This window comes from Pogonomyrmex barbatus, unplaced genomic scaffold, assembly GCF_055798465.1.
Source record: "Pogonomyrmex barbatus isolate J1 unplaced genomic scaffold, ASM5579846v1 scaffold14, whole genome shotgun sequence".
In the NCBI taxonomy this organism is placed as follows: Eukaryota; Metazoa; Arthropoda; class Insecta; order Hymenoptera; family Formicidae; genus Pogonomyrmex; species Pogonomyrmex barbatus.
In genome coordinates this window covers 6161992-6179160 of record NW_028297110.1, presented here as the reverse complement: position 1 = coordinate 6179160, position 17169 = coordinate 6161992, and the positions used below count along the sequence as shown (strand labels likewise).

At 32.1% G+C, this 17169-nt stretch overlaps 2 protein-coding genes and 4 long non-coding RNA genes across 7 annotated transcripts; 3 read left to right on the top strand and 3 right to left on the bottom strand.

Moving 5' to 3' along the window:
• Window positions 1-128: 128 nt before the first annotated feature.
• On the bottom strand, window positions 129-969 carry LOC148937418 (uncharacterized). Its single transcript, XR_016138363.1, has 2 exons — window positions 903-969; window positions 129-613 (listed from the first exon to the last, which is right to left on the bottom strand). It is a non-coding gene; the product is annotated as an uncharacterized LOC148937418 (long non-coding RNA).
• A 53-nt stretch (window positions 970-1022) lies between these two features.
• Window positions 1023-2253, top strand: LOC148937417 (uncharacterized). Its single transcript, XR_016138362.1, has 2 exons — window positions 1023-1151; window positions 1259-2253. It is a non-coding gene; the product is annotated as an uncharacterized LOC148937417 (long non-coding RNA).
• Window positions 2254-2969: 716 nt separating this feature from the next.
• On the bottom strand, window positions 2970-8961 carry LOC105428127 (uncharacterized). Its single transcript, XR_967969.3, has 2 exons — window positions 8837-8961; window positions 2970-3708 (listed from the first exon to the last, which is right to left on the bottom strand). It is a non-coding gene; the product is annotated as an uncharacterized LOC105428127 (long non-coding RNA).
• Window positions 3703-8445, top strand: LOC148937416 (uncharacterized). Its single transcript, XR_016138390.1, has 2 exons — window positions 3703-4996; window positions 7979-8445. It is a non-coding gene; the product is annotated as an uncharacterized LOC148937416 (long non-coding RNA).
• A 64-nt stretch (window positions 8962-9025) lies between the features above and the next one.
• On the top strand, window positions 9026-17118 carry LOC105428126 (zinc finger MYND domain-containing protein 11). Of its 2 annotated transcripts, none has more exons than XM_011640228.3 (7): window positions 9026-9294; window positions 12992-13402; window positions 13478-13808; window positions 13894-14207; window positions 14310-14807; window positions 14883-15065; window positions 15142-17118. In XM_011640228.3, exons 2-7 carry the CDS (start codon window positions 13004-13006, stop codon window positions 15262-15264), a joined length of 1848 nt encoding a protein of 615 aa, XP_011638530.2. In that variant the 5' UTR covers window positions 9026-9294; window positions 12992-13003; the 3' UTR covers window positions 15265-17118. The 2 variants fall into 2 exon arrangements, with proteins under 2 accessions (XP_011638530.2, XP_011638531.2); XM_011640229.3 differs by having other exon boundaries at window positions 9026-9357.
• LOC148937415 (uncharacterized) lies at window positions 9992-12047 on the bottom strand. The gene has a single exon (XM_089072981.1). The coding sequence runs from the start codon at window positions 11945-11947 to the stop codon at window positions 10028-10030; it is 1920 nt and encodes a 639-aa protein (XP_088929107.1). The 5' UTR covers window positions 11948-12047; the 3' UTR covers window positions 9992-10027.
• Window positions 17119-17169: the final 51 nt, after the last annotated feature.

Here is a 17169-nt window from a genome sequence, read left to right as displayed (position 1 = left end):
ATTTAATCTATATAAATTTTAAAGCTAAAAAAGTAATTATGCAAAATACAGACGTGTGTGTGTGTGTGTGTGTGTGTGTGTGTGTGTGTGTGTGTGGAACTAAATTAAAGGTTAAAAATTAAACAAACTTATTCTTTAAATCGTATTTATAATTACAATTATTTCGCAATTGTAATATATCTAATATGTTCACTTTAGCTAATGCATATCAATTAAATTGTAGCTCGCGCACAACCAACAACATGGCGATCGTGTAGCATTCAGATCAAAGGTGTCGCTGAGAAATTATCCTATTGTTCTTTCTTATACTGTAAACATAGAGCTTATATGTAATGGTAATACTGTGGCAGTCCTTCGCTCACACAACTAATATCTAGCATCCACGAAAAGCACCATGACCCGCATAACGCAGTGATAGCGCGCCAGCTTAGACACCTGGGGGTCGAGCATGTAACTTTTCCCCTAGGGCGGAAACGTGAAAAGTGAAAAGTTTCACGTGAACTTACGATCATGTATGATTTTGCGGGATCATGTAACTCTCTCAAACGTGAAAATGTGAAATTTTTCACGTGAACTTTTTCGCCATGTACCTTGGTAGCGGAAAGGTGAAAATCTAGGGAATTAATAAATATGCTTCGGAATTAGAGAAGATTAGGGCTGCATTAGGATTAAGTGTATGTAATACAATTGGTTATTAAAAGATGTATATAATACTGTACCAATAAAATAATTTTCATTAACTATAAAACCTGTATAAAAAATGTTTCATGATTTCACTTTCCACACATCCAAGCTACATACATAATCGCTGTATGTGAAAAGTTTCATGTGAAATGTCAAGGTGTGAAAAATGAAAAGTAAAAAGTGAAAAATGAAAAGTAAAAAATTTCACGTAAAGTTACATGATTGACCCCCTGAGGACTTAGGTTCGAATCTCACCGCGACCAACATCTTTTTCCGTCATCAAATTCAACACATCGTAGACAACGCTCCTCACCAACGCCACAAAGTGTTGACGCCGACGTGATTTGACATGCAATGCAATCTTCTCAACTCCACTCATCGAAATATAGACACGGCCACATGAAGCCCGCTACTTTCGGCGACGTGACTCTCCATGGCCAATCATCAGACATACTCAACTTACCGAGGTTCGCACATATCTCTCTGTCGATACAGTCAGCCCAATATCGCCAACGGGTAAAGACAACCAATCACTGCCTTACACTGCCAACCAATCAATACCTTGACTTTCAAGGTTCGCTCACAACCTCATTGTCGATGTCCAAATCGGCTAGCCCACGCAACGGAGGAGCAACTAGCGCACAACTGAGTCGCAGCGGCAACCGTGCGCTCCTCACATCGCGCATCTCATACCTCCCTGGGCAGTAACACACCGGGCAACGGGCAACAAACATCAAAAGAGAAGAAAAATCGGAGCTTGTCCATTAAGGGGGGAGTCCTGTGGCGATCCCCCGTTCACATAACTAATATCTAGCAAAGCATCTACGAAAAGCACTATGGCCCGCATAGCGCAGTGGTAGCGCGCCAAATCTTAGACACCTAAGGATCTACGTTCGAATCTCACCGCGGCCAACATCTTTTTCCGTCATCAAATTCAACACATCACACGTGGACAACGCTCCTCACCAACGCCACAATATCATAGACCTTATATGTATGGACTGATAATACAGATTATGTCCGTAGGAGGTTGGAGAAACTCTTTTTTTTTCTAAAAGTGTCCGGAAATACGTTTTACGCATGCTTGACATATACTATATTAATGCATTCTTATTGGTGTATACTCATATGCAAGTTAAAAGAATGTTGAGGTTATTTGTACATTAATCATATTTGCGGAATATTACATCATATTTCTAAAAAAAAAAATAATGGTTCGAACATTAAGTTCGCGTTGCTTAGAATTTTCAATATTTAAAGCAGGATAGATATATTTGTGTGATGAAAAAAGAAAAAATAAAAAGCTTAAGTAAAATAAGTATAACAACATGAACCGCCTTTTTATAAAAAATTATTTATTATTAGTCTCAAAACATTTTTTGTTAATATATTATTGTTTAAAATAATTATTAAATAATTATTAAATAATTATTGAATATCTGTCATATTTTTCCGAGAACTCGTATTTTTAAAAGAAAAATTATTTTATATTTTTTCATTAAAAAATAAGTGTATTGTGTGTCATGTATATAAAATAAAACAAAATTGGAAACGACATTAAAACCAAAATTTAAATATGCAGCAAGTATACCATGCATGATTCATTAAATATTGTAATTTTTATTTTACTCTATTTTTTATTATTTTACAGAATTACGGTAAAAATAAAAACTTTGATATAGAATTACATATTGTTTATTTTAAAACTCTTTCCACAAATTAATCTGAAAGTTTTATCCGATGTTTTTTCACTTTTTTTATATATTTTTTTATTTTTTATTTATTGCATTTTATATATTCGATCTTTGACTATATAAATATGAACTGCTAGTAGCTTATTTCACTCGTGACGCCAACATTAATTTGGACAGTGGCGCTACCATACCCCACGAACTAAAATGCGTGACGTCATTGAAACGTGAGTGATTGATCAGTGTATATCTCTGATGTAGTCAGTTCATATGAGTTTATATCATTTCATTTGATCATTTGATTGATCAAATTCGAAACTTACATATTCTTGAAAACCATAAATACGAGTTAATTGATTGCACGAACTTATTTAAACGTAATAATGTTAAAATGTACTTCGAAGCGTGTGAAACAATAAATAAACATAATTCTTTCACTCGGCACACGTTGACAAAACTGTTATATTTAAAGGACAATAAATAATATTTTTATATATTTTATATCTGTTTTTAATCAGTATATGATTTTATTATTTTATGATTTTATGATTTTATATCTGTTTTTAATCAGTATATGATTTTATTATTACACAATTTTATGATTTTTATTACAATTTTTATTACATTTTTTTATTACAATTATTACACAATTTTTATGATTTTTATTACAATTTTTAAAATGTTAATAAAATATATTTGTTAAATTCTTATTTCATTTTTGAATTATCCGCCATTTGGGACACGGAGTGGAGCCTAAATCTCGAAATATCTCGATCCAATGTTGGTACACAGACATACGCTTTTAACATAAGAAAAGTGGGGGACTAGTAGTCCATACTTGTATAGTCAAAGTGTTCAATTATGAAGTCTTTCATTCTTCACTACAATATATATTTTTTTCGATCATATTATTATATTGTAAGAATTAGACGACCGTAAGCGGTCATGAAAGAGATTCGGAATATAAACAGCTAACAGAGAGGAGCCGTCGTGGTCGTGCAGACTAAGTGTCGGATTGGTAGACGAGGGATCCCGAGTTCAAATCCAGTCGGTCTCCGTTAATTTTTTCCGAATCTAATAGATATCTTTCAATATTAATCCGCCAAATGCTTCGAACTCATGCGCAATACATTTTAAGAGAAAGAAATACTAAAAAGTATGTCTCTCTCTATCTAACCTCCCGCGGACACTGTTTCTTATGCAGAAACTATAGCAATTGTCAATCCGTATCTATAAGGTCTACGGTCTTGAATTTCCAAATGAAACATCTTCGACTTCTTTGTAGGTTATGATGGATTCAGAACACTTCTCGGTTTAGTTACATGGCAGCCATCTAGAAAAAAAAATAAGCCAAACTGTCACCGTTTGGAATATATCCTGTATTGTTTAGTATTGTATTTATGTGAACTATATATATATATATATACAGGGTGTCCCAAAACTCCCACATTTAGAATACATTACGTGATTTTTTATGCTAAAAGAAATAATTTTTTCCTTTAGCAAAATTACGTGCGACGAGTAGTTTTTGCAATAAATTAAATTAAAAGTGACGAATGAGCGCGCGTATGTGCGTAGCGGTCAATCAAAGCCGACGCGTTCCTCAGGCCGGCGCGTTTCTCAGGCCTGGTACTTAATCTTTGACGACTTCACGTACTGTATTGTTTAAAATATAATACAAATTAACAAAATAAGTATTGTTTTCATCCTTTATGTAACGATTCAATATAAAAATTATCTGATTTCATAGCATTATCTGAAAATAAAAATAAATGTAAATTATATGGTGTATGAATTGAGCATTCTATTATTTTAATTATGTTTTTATTTTCGTAAGTGCAAATTGCATATGACAATAAAAAAATACTGAATTTAACAAATACTTATTAATTACGTGAGTACGTAATCACAAAGTAATCAAAAAGTAAAAAAATTGATTTTAATAGTGTTTAAATAATTCGTTAAATTCAGTATTTTTTTTTGTTATATGCAATTGCGTAGTAATTAAAATAATAAAATGTTCATACATCATATTATTTACATTTATTTTTATTTCGAGATAATGCGAAATCAGATAATTTTTTTATTAAATCATTAAAGGATAAAAATAATATTTATTTTATTAACTTTTATCATATTTTAAACAATATAGTACGTGAAGTCGTCAAAGATTAAGTGCCAGGCCGCGCCGGCCTGAGGAACGCGCACCAGCCCTGATCACATCTACGCACATACGCGCGCTTATTCGTCACTTTTAATCTGATCCACTGTAAAAACTACTCGTCGCACGCAATTTTGTTAAAGAAAAAAGTTGTTTCTTTTAACATAAAGAATCACGTAGTATACTCCAAAGCGAGAGTTTTGGGACACCCTGTATATATATATATATATATTGTTGTGGCCGAGCGGTTGTCCTCGAGTTCATTTTGGTCCTCGAGTAATGATGATGAGAAGATCGTTTCTTGCCAACGCACCGTTGTTTATGGATTATATGGAATATTGATTGATTTAAGATTCGACGGAGATTCGTGCGGAATGATTTTGAGAGGTGACGCGCGAGCGGATTGCGAGCGCGAGATTGTATAACGAGTTGTGTATAAATAGCTGTTGAACTTATTAAAGTACGTTGTTTTATAAGCGGCGTCTATTCATTTTCGCGTGGGTGAGAGCGTGGTTCGTGCATATACTCGCCGTGAGCGCGACAATATATATATATATATATATATATATATATATATATATATATATATATATATATATATATATACAGGGTCCCAGACCTAACGCACCACATGCTAATAGCAAGTTCCTAAAGTCATTTAGAGACGAAAATTCTAATACTAAAATATTGAGCATACAATAGTTTTCAAATAGGAAACGTTTAAAAATGTTCAATCGGGATGTCCATCGCGCGTTCAAGTCCATAAGTGAAGGTGCTTCTAGATATTAATGTTTAAATATTACCATAATTTTGTGTACATTTTTTTAATTTTTTTTGGTAGCTTTTTCTACCTATTTAATTAACTTACTCTATACGTTGATAATATTAATAGCGGTTAAAAATAAAAATTATTTTACGATATTAGGATTATGTATCAAAATTAGCATTATTTTACAATATTAGGATTATGTATCAAAATTAGCATTTCGTATGTAGTTATTTTAGAAAATTAATGAAACAAATATTAATATTAATAAAATAAAACATTGTGTTTTTTTGCATTAAAACCATAAAAATTTATTTTAATAAATTTTATTTTATATTAAAACTTTAAATTTTATATCTATTACAATAGATGTTCGAAATTTCTACCATCGCATTTTATGCATAATTGTGCACGCCTTAATAAATTATACATTGCATTTCGAATTATTTGTGGTGTAATAGTGGCAATAGCTTCATTAATTCTCTCAGTTCTTCAGGATTATTAATCTGTTCCCGATAAACATATTTTTTAATATGGTCTCAAAAGAAATAATCTAAGGGCGTCAAATCAGGTGACCTTGCCGGCCAATTTATTGGACCGCTGCGTCCTATCCATCTTTCTGGAAATTTAATATTTAATATTCGACGTGCATTTCTGAAATTATGAGGCGCTCCGTCACGTTGAAAAAATATTTTGCCGTTGATGTAAAGGCATATTGTCCATTAAATCTATACGATCAGAAACAAAACAAAAACAGAAACAAAAACAGAAACAAAATGTTGTCAAAAGAAACAAGATTAGTAAACATTAACATGGATTATACGCCAGCAGAATATTGTGACATGCTTTTAATTTATGGAGAGTATAGACAAAATGCTCGTCTTGCTGCTCGCGAGTATGCAATATCTTTTCCAGAACGCAGAAGATCTGATAAAAACGTTTTTTCAAGACTAGTATATCGTATTCGTGAAACTGGATCCGCAATGCCTAACAGAAAAGACGTAGTTGTGGAACGTTTTGCTCGCACTGCCGAAAGAAGCAGTTTTATTAAAGTGGAAGAAATTCCAACGATTAGCATACGCCAAATAAGTTGCGAATTAGATTTGTCGAAGAATTCAGTGCAACGTATTTTAAAAGAAATTACACGCGTATCATTTTACAAAAGTGCAAAATTTATTGTCACGTGATTATGCATCAAGATTAATATTTTATATATGGTTATTGGAGCAAGAGGAAAATCAATCAAAATTTTGTAGGAAAGATTTTATTCACGGATGAATCATATTTTACCCATGAAGGTTTATTTAACACACATAACACACATATTTGGGCAAACAAAAATCCAAATGAATTTCAGGATAATAAGGAATTATCAACATCGTTTCAGTATCAACTTATGGGCCGGCATAATGGATGATATGATATATAGTAAATTATATTACATTCATACTATTTTCTAATTTATTGAAATTATTAAACTTACGTTAAATTCCCAACGTAACATGTACTATTGATATTGTGTTTCAGATCGGACCTTTCGAAATGCCTACGAGATTAACAGAAGAATTTTATACAGATTTTATAAGAAATAATCTTGTAGATTTAATAGACGATATTCCTTTATCAATGGCAAAATATGTTTTTTTAACATGACGGAGCGCCACCTCATAATTTCAGAAATGCACGTCGTTTAATATTAAATATTAAATTTCCAGAAAGCTGGATAAGACGCGGCGGTCCAATAAATTGGCCGGCAAGGTCACCTGATTTGACGCCCTTAGATTATTTCTTTTGGGGCCATATTAAAGAATATGTTTATCGGGAACAGATTAATAATCCTGAAGAACTGAGAGACCGAATTAATGAAGCTATTGCACCACAAATAATTCGAAATGTAATGCATAATTTATTAAGGCGTGCACAATTGTTGCATAGAATGCGATGATACAAATTTTGATATCTACTGTAATAGATATAAAATTTAGATTTAGATATAAAAGTTTTAATATAAAATAATTTTTATTTTTAATCGCTATTAATATTATCAACGTATAGAGCAAGTTAATTAAATAAGTAGAAAAAGCTACAAAAAAATTCAAAAATGTACGCAAAATTACGTTATTATTTAAACATTAATATCTAGAAGCACCTTCACTATGTGAACTACCTGAACGCGCGAATAATAGACAGCCTGACATTTTGAACATTTTTAAACGTTTCCTATTCGAAAATTATTGTATGCTCAACATTTTAGTATTAGAATTTTCGTTTCTAAATGACTTCAGGAACCTACCATTAGCATGTGATGATCTGGGACACCCTGTATATATATATATATATATATATATATAGTGTGTGTGTGTGTGTGTGTGTGTGTGTGTGTGTGTGTGTGTGTGTGTGTGTGTGTGTGTGTGCGTGCATATATATATACGCGCGCGCGCGCGCGTGTGTGTGTGTGTGTGTGTGTGTGTGTGTGTGTGTGTGTTATACATAAATACATATTACAAATAATTATATATAATAATATATATATATATATATATATATATATATACATAATAATAATATATCATTACAGTTCAAAAGTCATTTTCGCGTTGCAAGAACAACAACTTACAAATTAATTGATAGAAATAATTTGATATTATTTATTTTAATCCAAATAATTTTTACCAGATATACCTCAAACCGCACGAAGAGCGAGACGTGTTTAGTTGGGAGTGCAAGAAACTCACAGTTTCAATATACTCGGACCGCCTGAACTCGACGAATTTTCAGTGCGCACTCAGTTCTGGCCAGTGAAAAACGCTATTAAGGTGATCTTAAGAATAATTCTGACTAGTTATGAATATGGCCCTAATGTGTCAATTCTAAACAAATATATGAATCATAAAATCGTAAAATTATATCTGACGAAGCTATCGCAAGAAATTGAGTTTTACAGATTTACGTAAACTGCTATTCTGTACTAGCACCTATACCATACATCGTTATACATCCATAGTTACAATAAATGACTAACTATAAATAACGTATATTGAATTCGAAAAATCTCTTATAAGTCTTCTTAACATACGTATGTAGTTTCTAAAATGTAGATTATGATGTAGGATATTAATAATTAAAATATATTTTCTATATTATCTATTATATTCTTCTTTAATTATGTTAATATATATATATATATATTTATTATATATATATTATATATATGTATGTATATATATATATATGTATATATGTATGTATGTGTATATATATATATATATATATATATGTTATATATGTATTATATATGTTATTGTTCATTATATATAATAATAATGAAAAATAATTGTTAATTTTACGAACTTTAATGCTTATAATTTTATACAATAACGTTACAGCTTCTTGCTAGTCGTAAGATTTATGAGAAATAGCAGATATTTACTAACGATCGTATATGTTATGATACGCATAGAATTACAATTCCACTCGTAAGTTCTTCTTACGAGTCTTACGAGAACAAGTTACGAGCTTTACGATTCTGCTTACGATCGACTCATTAGTCTCTCGATTTCTAAAAAATCAGTACGAGCACATTTCTGCGGCACGAATTCGAATCTAAGATGCGCGCGTGTCGGTTTCGGTTTCATTATGCGATACGCGCACAACTTCAACTTATCGATGTATAATAAGTTGCGCGCGCATTGTTAAGCCCGCTAACGAGGAGGTTAAGTCAGACTTGTGACGTATGCACGGTAACCCGCGTCTCCGATGTTAATTGTTGTACTTCGTTACCCATTACTGGTCGTTATCACGAGCGACAGCGAGGATCAGAGGAATTCGTTCCTGTGGCCGACGTGTTTGTCCCCATAACACCACGAGACCCGCCTAAGGCCGATCGAAGGAACATCCGCGATATTTCTTCGGATTCTTCCGACGATCGTCGTCTACAGTCCACGATCTATATAGCGACCGAGACTTTACTCACGATAAGTGATAAGTGCACAGTAAGCGGCCGTCTATCTATATGCGCACTCTTACGAATACTTACTTCATACAATAACATACGGGCATGTATATTTTGTGTTTATTGTAACAAATATAAAATATCTATTGATAATGCGTTTCTGGAGATAAATATTGCAAAATGCAATTAACTTATTATATGCACACGGGCTACGTTCGACACGAAAAATATTTTCATTATGAAGGATAATCTTAATGATTAATTAAGTCTCAATTCTTAATTCTAAGTCATAAGTAAGTCTTAATGTCTTTATATGCACAGAAATGTTGCTTTTGACATATGAAGTGACAATTCTCTTTCTATCTTCAATATAGGAAATATATTGAATAGCAAAATCGATTGAAAATAAATTTTGCAAAGTGGTTTTTAAATTTTCTTGACACAGAATGATAATGAAGCTGTAATAGATTCTATTGTACTCCTGACAAATGTAATTGTATTCATATAGATTGTCTAGAAATTAAATAGTCTCTGCCATTTCGTAACTATTTAAGCGATATATTCCAAATAAATATTTAAATATTAAATATTATAGAAAATATTATAGAATGACAGATTTTGTTTGCTAGTTGTTTGTTAGTAATCAGATTAGATGTCAACAAGATATGGACTTAATGCAGTTGAAATTGATATTAATTTGTCACATTCTACTGCAATCTGTTGGTAAAATTAACAAGTTGTTAACATTTTACTTAGTAAATATTAAATATGATTTATTCAATCGGATGTATTCTGTTTTTTTTCATGCTAGCATCACTACAAGTTTGTTGAATTTTTATTATATATATATTCAGGACATTTCTTACAATACCGAAAGAAACTCCGCTTAAGAATGTTAAATCGCTTAACCATTTAGGTGCATGAGTACACGAAAATACTCTTAATAGAGTCTCTAGGAATACTGGTGTCCAGAGAATTATGCATAGAATCAAAGATAACTTGCTAATATTGAATATTCTTACCATACAATCTATCTCTAAGACTATACTTTCGTTCTCTCTATAACTTTCCTGATCCTTTTTTACCAAATCTACATTCATCTTGTCATGATTATCTTTTAATTTCTTTGACGTGCTAGGTTTGTTTATTAAATCTTGTTGAAGAATCCTTTTATCCATGAAAGTAAAGTCGGCTTTCGATCTTAATATCGCCAGTATGTTCTTACATATATGCTTCCCTCGCATTTGTAGAATACAGGAAAACAAAATCGGCAGGAAGTATATCGCAAAGAATAATATAAGCAAATATAATTTTAAGAACTTGATCGAAACGAGGCACTCATTAGTCACGTGAAGCGTACCGCTCTGTCTGATCTCAGCGTCAAAATAGTGATTGAAAGTATCGTTCCTGTTAGAAAATAAATCCTTGATTACGTTCGGTTTTCTCTTTTCAGCATAATTCTCAGTATAATTATTTGAATCGCTTCTCTCAAACTGGTTTCTATCCTTGTATCGATTCGCTGTACGATTATGATGATTTTTCGCCGTCGAGTGCACATTGGCAGCTTGAATGCGTTTCATTATCTCGTTGTATATTTGGTTATTGGAAATGGATATATTTTGTACGAGAGGAAATTTATTAACGGTCATCTGAGTCATATTCTCTTCTATATTCGAGGATACTTGCGGACCGTCTTGATAACTGTCATTCTTGTTTTCAGCTGATTCTCGCGACACGCTGCTTAGATTCTTAGACGTAGTGACATCCAATTCTTCCGCTATATTCTTTAGCGGATCATGGAATAACAGTACCTCCAAATCTCCATTCAAATATATATTATTCGTGGATGAATTGTCAACGTCCTGATCTATTAGTACTGTACTGTTTAATCTGTCAGTTGTGTTATCGATATTTGTAATGTTTCTTATATATTTCACTATATTATTCATTAGGATAGAGTTTGTCAGATTCTGCGATTCAGGAGTATCAGAAAAATTTGCGGTTTCTGTAGAATTACGAGTGTAACTTAGTGCAATCCTAACGATACTCTGAACTTTAGATACTATCTCATTTATTTCCGCGTTGCTTGGTTTCTTATTATGGGACTTATTTAATTTCTCATTAACAAAATAATTATGTTCCAGTGGTGTCATGTGGTGTATAAAGAACTTGATAATCTTCGAATTATCATTGACGTTCGAGAATGTATCAAAGTCATACATTGGAAAATTACTTTCAAATATACATTTGGTATCCTCCATGAGTTGTACATTATCCATATCGTTATATTCGGCGAAATATAAAATTCCTGTAACGAGAAATGGTACGAGCCAATGACTCGTGACAAGAAAACCAGTCGGCCTTTTGTCGGCATTTCTTTTCTGCATTCGAAGATTTGAGATCTTTATGATTCTGTGTACAACGTTGCTTTTGATCTTTGCGTTGATATCATTTCGTTGTTGAGATGCTGCTTCTTGTTCGTTTCTCTGTTCGAATATTTCATTTCCCCGAGATTTTACTTCGACATCTGATTCACGTTGAGTGTTATTCGTTGGTGATTTCATTACGTCGGCACATCTTTGCTTTACACATGCTGCATTGAGATTGCATTGTATGGTAAAGGTCAGTAAAGATATAAACGCGTTTGTCGATGCGGCGAGTAACATCCCATACTGCATAAATATGTCCTTCATGCCGCATATTAAAGTTACATCGAGATTAACCTGGCGTGGATTATAAGTCTGTAAGAATGGAAATCGATAATTGTCTTCGTTTTCGATCGTCTGAGTGGACGTGCTGGTATTGTTTTGCCAATTGTAAGTTAACTTTATTCCAGCCTCGATATGATTAACCAGGAGTGTAACAGCCATCAATGTAGCGCTCAGGATGTCAGACGCCGATAGAATGTAAAATGACGATTTCGTTTTGTGCTTGCATCCTTTCCATAAGAGAATCACAAGTGTGATAAAACTGGACAGTAACAAGATGTAACTCGTTGCATCTAGCACTACGGGATGCATATTGCAATGACAGATTAAAAATGTCGTTCCGTTTATGACTTATTGACACTATTTGTAATGATTATTCCGAAAACTGCCATACCTCGAGGTCGATAGAAACCGACTGAAAAAAAGCATTTGTTATAATTATATGGGTACTACATATCGGAGCATATGTGGGTACCCGGTTTGTGTACTTGACGTAGTTTGGCTTTAACTGTACTATACTGGCAGCTTATGAGGATATATTTATCAATTTAACTATGGTGACGGTTCGGTGATCTATACTCTTTACTATGATGAATTTTCAAGTTATCTTATTACATCCGCGATCAGTCAATGGCAATTAAGAATACAATAAATAGAATATTATTTTAATATATTATTTCATGGAAGCTAATATTTTTGCATAGATCAAACGTGATGGTTACTTTTTTTTCTTTTTTCTTTCTTTTTTTTTTTTTGCATTAAACTTATCTATTTTATTTTATGTATTGGTTTTGGTTTGGTTTGGTTTTGAATAATAATCAGTTTGAATATTTATGTAAATGACTTTTTACATAATTGATCTCTTTCTTTCTTATTAAATTATTTTTACTGATACTGTATAAGCAAGTTGCTGATTAAATATTTTATTTTTTATCGATGAGTAACTCGCATAACGGGAATATTGAAACTTAAGGAGGGAAGCGGCATACATACATATGAATATGACGCATAAATCGTTTCTCGTTACAGTTAGCTACAAACATGTCTGTACGTCGGAAAAGCGATCCGTCTATGATTCAGCGAATCTGGGACACAATCAAAATCACGGTACATCAAAGGAGCTTACCTAGTAATGACCGTATGGTACGGCACATGGCTCGAGTTTACGGCTTTACAGAACAACAGGCTCAAGAGGAGCTCAACAAGGCAGTTGAGGACGGTCTCGTCTTGTTAAAGAAAGTGCCTACGAAAAGCGGCATCGAGCAAGAGAGTTACAGATTTCCATCGATAGACGTATTGCAAAATGATAATCACGATTGGTACTGTTGTAAATGTCAACGGGCGGGTGCGGTTGAATGCTGCGAACAGTGCTGCAGAGTTTACCATTCGGAATGTCACGTACCCAGTAATACAAAATTGAATATCTGTAATTTCTGTGAGGTGAGAATCTCGAGGATTCCAATTCGGTATATTTCGCTGACAATATTTCGTTGAAATACATGAATTATATTGCAGAAAATAAACAGCGACACATATACCGACAAGGCTGATCTCAACCATATCCTCAGTTTTACGTGTGGTCATCTGAAAGCGAAACTACCACCGGAAATTACAAATCGTACTATTGTTTTCAACAACGGTCCAATCGTTACGCCACCCAACGGCTTTTCCGGACCAACCTGGGTTAGCGAAGGTGAGGATGCATGGAGGCCAGGAATTCTCATAAAACGTCATATGGATTTAGCGATAATGGACGCCAAGACGATCAATAATGAGTACAACAATCTCGCTGAATTTGAAGCTGATGCACACAATATCCTACATAATATTATGATATATCACGGAGGTAAAAGATTTATAACTCAACTTTCTCTTCATTTTTCTTCAAGCATACACATCATGTATATCTCGTTATCTTATCGTTTCGGCAGTTACTAGCGTGATAGCAGACATGGGACGCACGATGTATCAGGATTGTTGTTACGATCTTCAAGAAATACGTCGTTGTGCAGATTGTTATCGTATATCGAACGAAAAGTCTGAAAAAATGTGGTTTTGTATACCATGTAATCCTCCTCATCAATTGGTCTATGCGAAACAAAAAGGTTATCCATATTGGCCCGCGAAAGTCATGCAAGTTAATGGCAATGTATATGACGTGCGTTTTTTCGGAGGTCATCATATGAGAGCTAATATTGAGAAAGTTTTTATTCGATCGATCTCTTCCACGTTACAAAGTTTGCAAGTAAAAATCTATACTACTCTGTACTCACTCACCGTTATAAAAGCATTAAAATTTAGTAATTATTTATTCTCGAATATGCACTCATCTTGTCATCTCTCGTAGATAAAAAAATCAACGGCTTGGAATAGGGCATTTGAAGAACTGAAACATCACCAGCACTTGTTACAAAAGTTGGGGAAGAATAAAGAAGATACCTCTAATATAACAGAGGATTCTACGCCTGCAAAAATACGGAAATTGGAATCATCAAATTCGAGGAGCACATCGCATGATTCGATTTTGTCAAAGCAACTGATTAAAGATTTGCGAGTAAGGGTCGAACGTTTGAGTTCGGAAAGTAATATTGAAATACAGAATGACGGAATGAATAATAAAGAAGATACTGTGAAAACTAATGCAGAAAATGAAGAAAGACAAGTGCCTCGTTTACCTGTAGCAGAAGACGAGCCTGCGAGAGAAAGTATAATGAGCACATGTCCACAAGGTTTAAAGAAAGAGGGTTCTCAAGAAGATATGGTTACATCCAGTTGTCAAGAACCGAGATCAAAGTGTGTTCTCGTGCAAACTGAACAAATTCAAACAGATGGACTTCCCGCCAAGGTAAATCTTCAGCCAAATACTTCACATACGTGCAATATATATTTTCTAATTATTTTACAATTTATATTTATGCAGATTAAAAGAGAACGCAGAACTTCGGAACAACCAACAACAACGGCATTAGAAAAACTGCGCCGTGAACTAGAGCTTGAAAAATGTAGAGAATTAGAAAGACTACAGGCGGAGCACGCCAAAGAGTTGCGACAATTAACCGATAGACATCAACAAATCGTATCTGACATCAAAAAGAAACAATGGGTAATTCTTTTTTTATTTTACTGATCTCTCCTTTGACATAACATTTTATTAAATATTGATTTATTGATTATTGTAGTGTTATAATTGCGAAGCTGAAGCGATATATCATTGTTGTTGGAATACCGCATATTGCAGTACAGATTGTCAACAAGTTCATTGGCAGCGTGAACATAAAAGAGTATGCAGACGTAAACGTTAATTTACATGACGAGTACTATAAGTACAATAATATATAGAAAAGCGTTCAAACAAATTAATAAATATATATATATATATTTTTTTTGTATAATATATATATTGTATATATGTATATAAGATGGTTCATTTTTATTTTATCAGATGATTATTTCGAAAAGAATTTTTAAAAAAAACTTTTCACAGTTAATCGTGATCTAGAGAGGAACAAGTAATGATAAAAGGCAATTTTTTAAACTGGAATCATATAATTTTTTTCATATGCGACGATTTATCTCAGAATTATTAAAATAAAATTTATATATCTTAAATATACACATGTATATATCAAAATCTTAAACTGTCTTATTCCCGAGATTGATTGTTGCACACTACAAAGAATCAATTATGAAATGATAAGTAGAAAAGACGATAGACATAAATATCAATACATATCAATTCAATGCTCAAAATTATAAATCCAAAACAATAGCAATCAAATTTTTTTTTCAAGAATGTTTTCTTTTCATGTATTGTTTATTCTTACGTCAGCCTGAAAAAGACGTTTCTTTTCATTATTTATCTAAATACTGCGATAAATATTATCAAATACCTCAGTGGTCTAATAGATAAGATATCTGCTCAAAAAGCAGACAATCTAAATTCGATCCCTGGCTGAGGGATAATATTTTTCGCAATATATATTTTCTGTGGGGGGATAATTAAAATAAGGAACTCGAGTTATATCAAGTAGATATTTGATTGTCGAATTATTGTAAAACCGCTACGTTGAAAGTCTGCTAAAAATAGTAGCACGTGGTTGGTAATATAATTGTTTAAATTTATTTCATATAGAAAAATGTAGCAATCAAGATCCTGCTTGCCGAGGAATTGGCTATGACTCTCTCAGCGTTTTCTTTTCAATACAATTGCTTGATAAATTTAAAATGAATAATCCTGTATATATACAGAAGTATGTATGATATATTATAAAGGAAAGGCAAGCATTTTTTACAGTATAAAAAAAGATTTTTCTCTCTCTCTCTTTCTCTTTATATTCATTTACTTTTAGACGCTTTCTTGCACAACTATTATTGTGTATATATATATATATATATATATATATATATATATATATATATATATATATATATATATATAGATATGTACATATACAAATGTATATATGTGTATGCATATAGTAATCCAGAAATACTAAGATTATTAGAGATGAAACTAAACAAAATATCGCTTATTTTATTGTTTATCAAAAATATAACATGTTACAAGCAAAACTTGGAAATGTAAAATTTTACAAAATTTTACGAAATAATCTTGTTTAAAAAAGTAAATAATAAAACTCAATTTAAAATTAATTGAAGTCTCCGACAAAATAATTACATAAAAATATATTTGGAAGAAACTGTATGTGTGCATATATATTCATATGATCTGTAAAAGCACATTAATATATTCTTGACACCAATTCGATATGCCTTTATAAACTTCCTCTTTTGGAAGAATTGTTGAATATACACACAGATCTTAATATTAAAAGACTATTTTTACTTGTGTATCATACAATAAGAAAATAATTTTTAAATAATTATAGTTTTATACTTATCAATATTTATATATTTACGCAGCAATTGCTGGGAAGAAATAGCGATTATAATATACGTGCGAAAGTAATTCATACGATACATATAAATTTGTTAATCTTTTTGAATTATTATTTTCATAGATGTAAGTTTTTGTTTCCATATATAATATTAATTAATGAGATTTTTAACATTGCTACATGAAATCTTATATGTACATCAACATAATGTGAACAAATGTATATTGTTATCCAGTCGATTATCAATTATTTATCATATTTGTATCTCTTTATGATTTTTATTTTAATCCTTATCAGATGAAATATGAT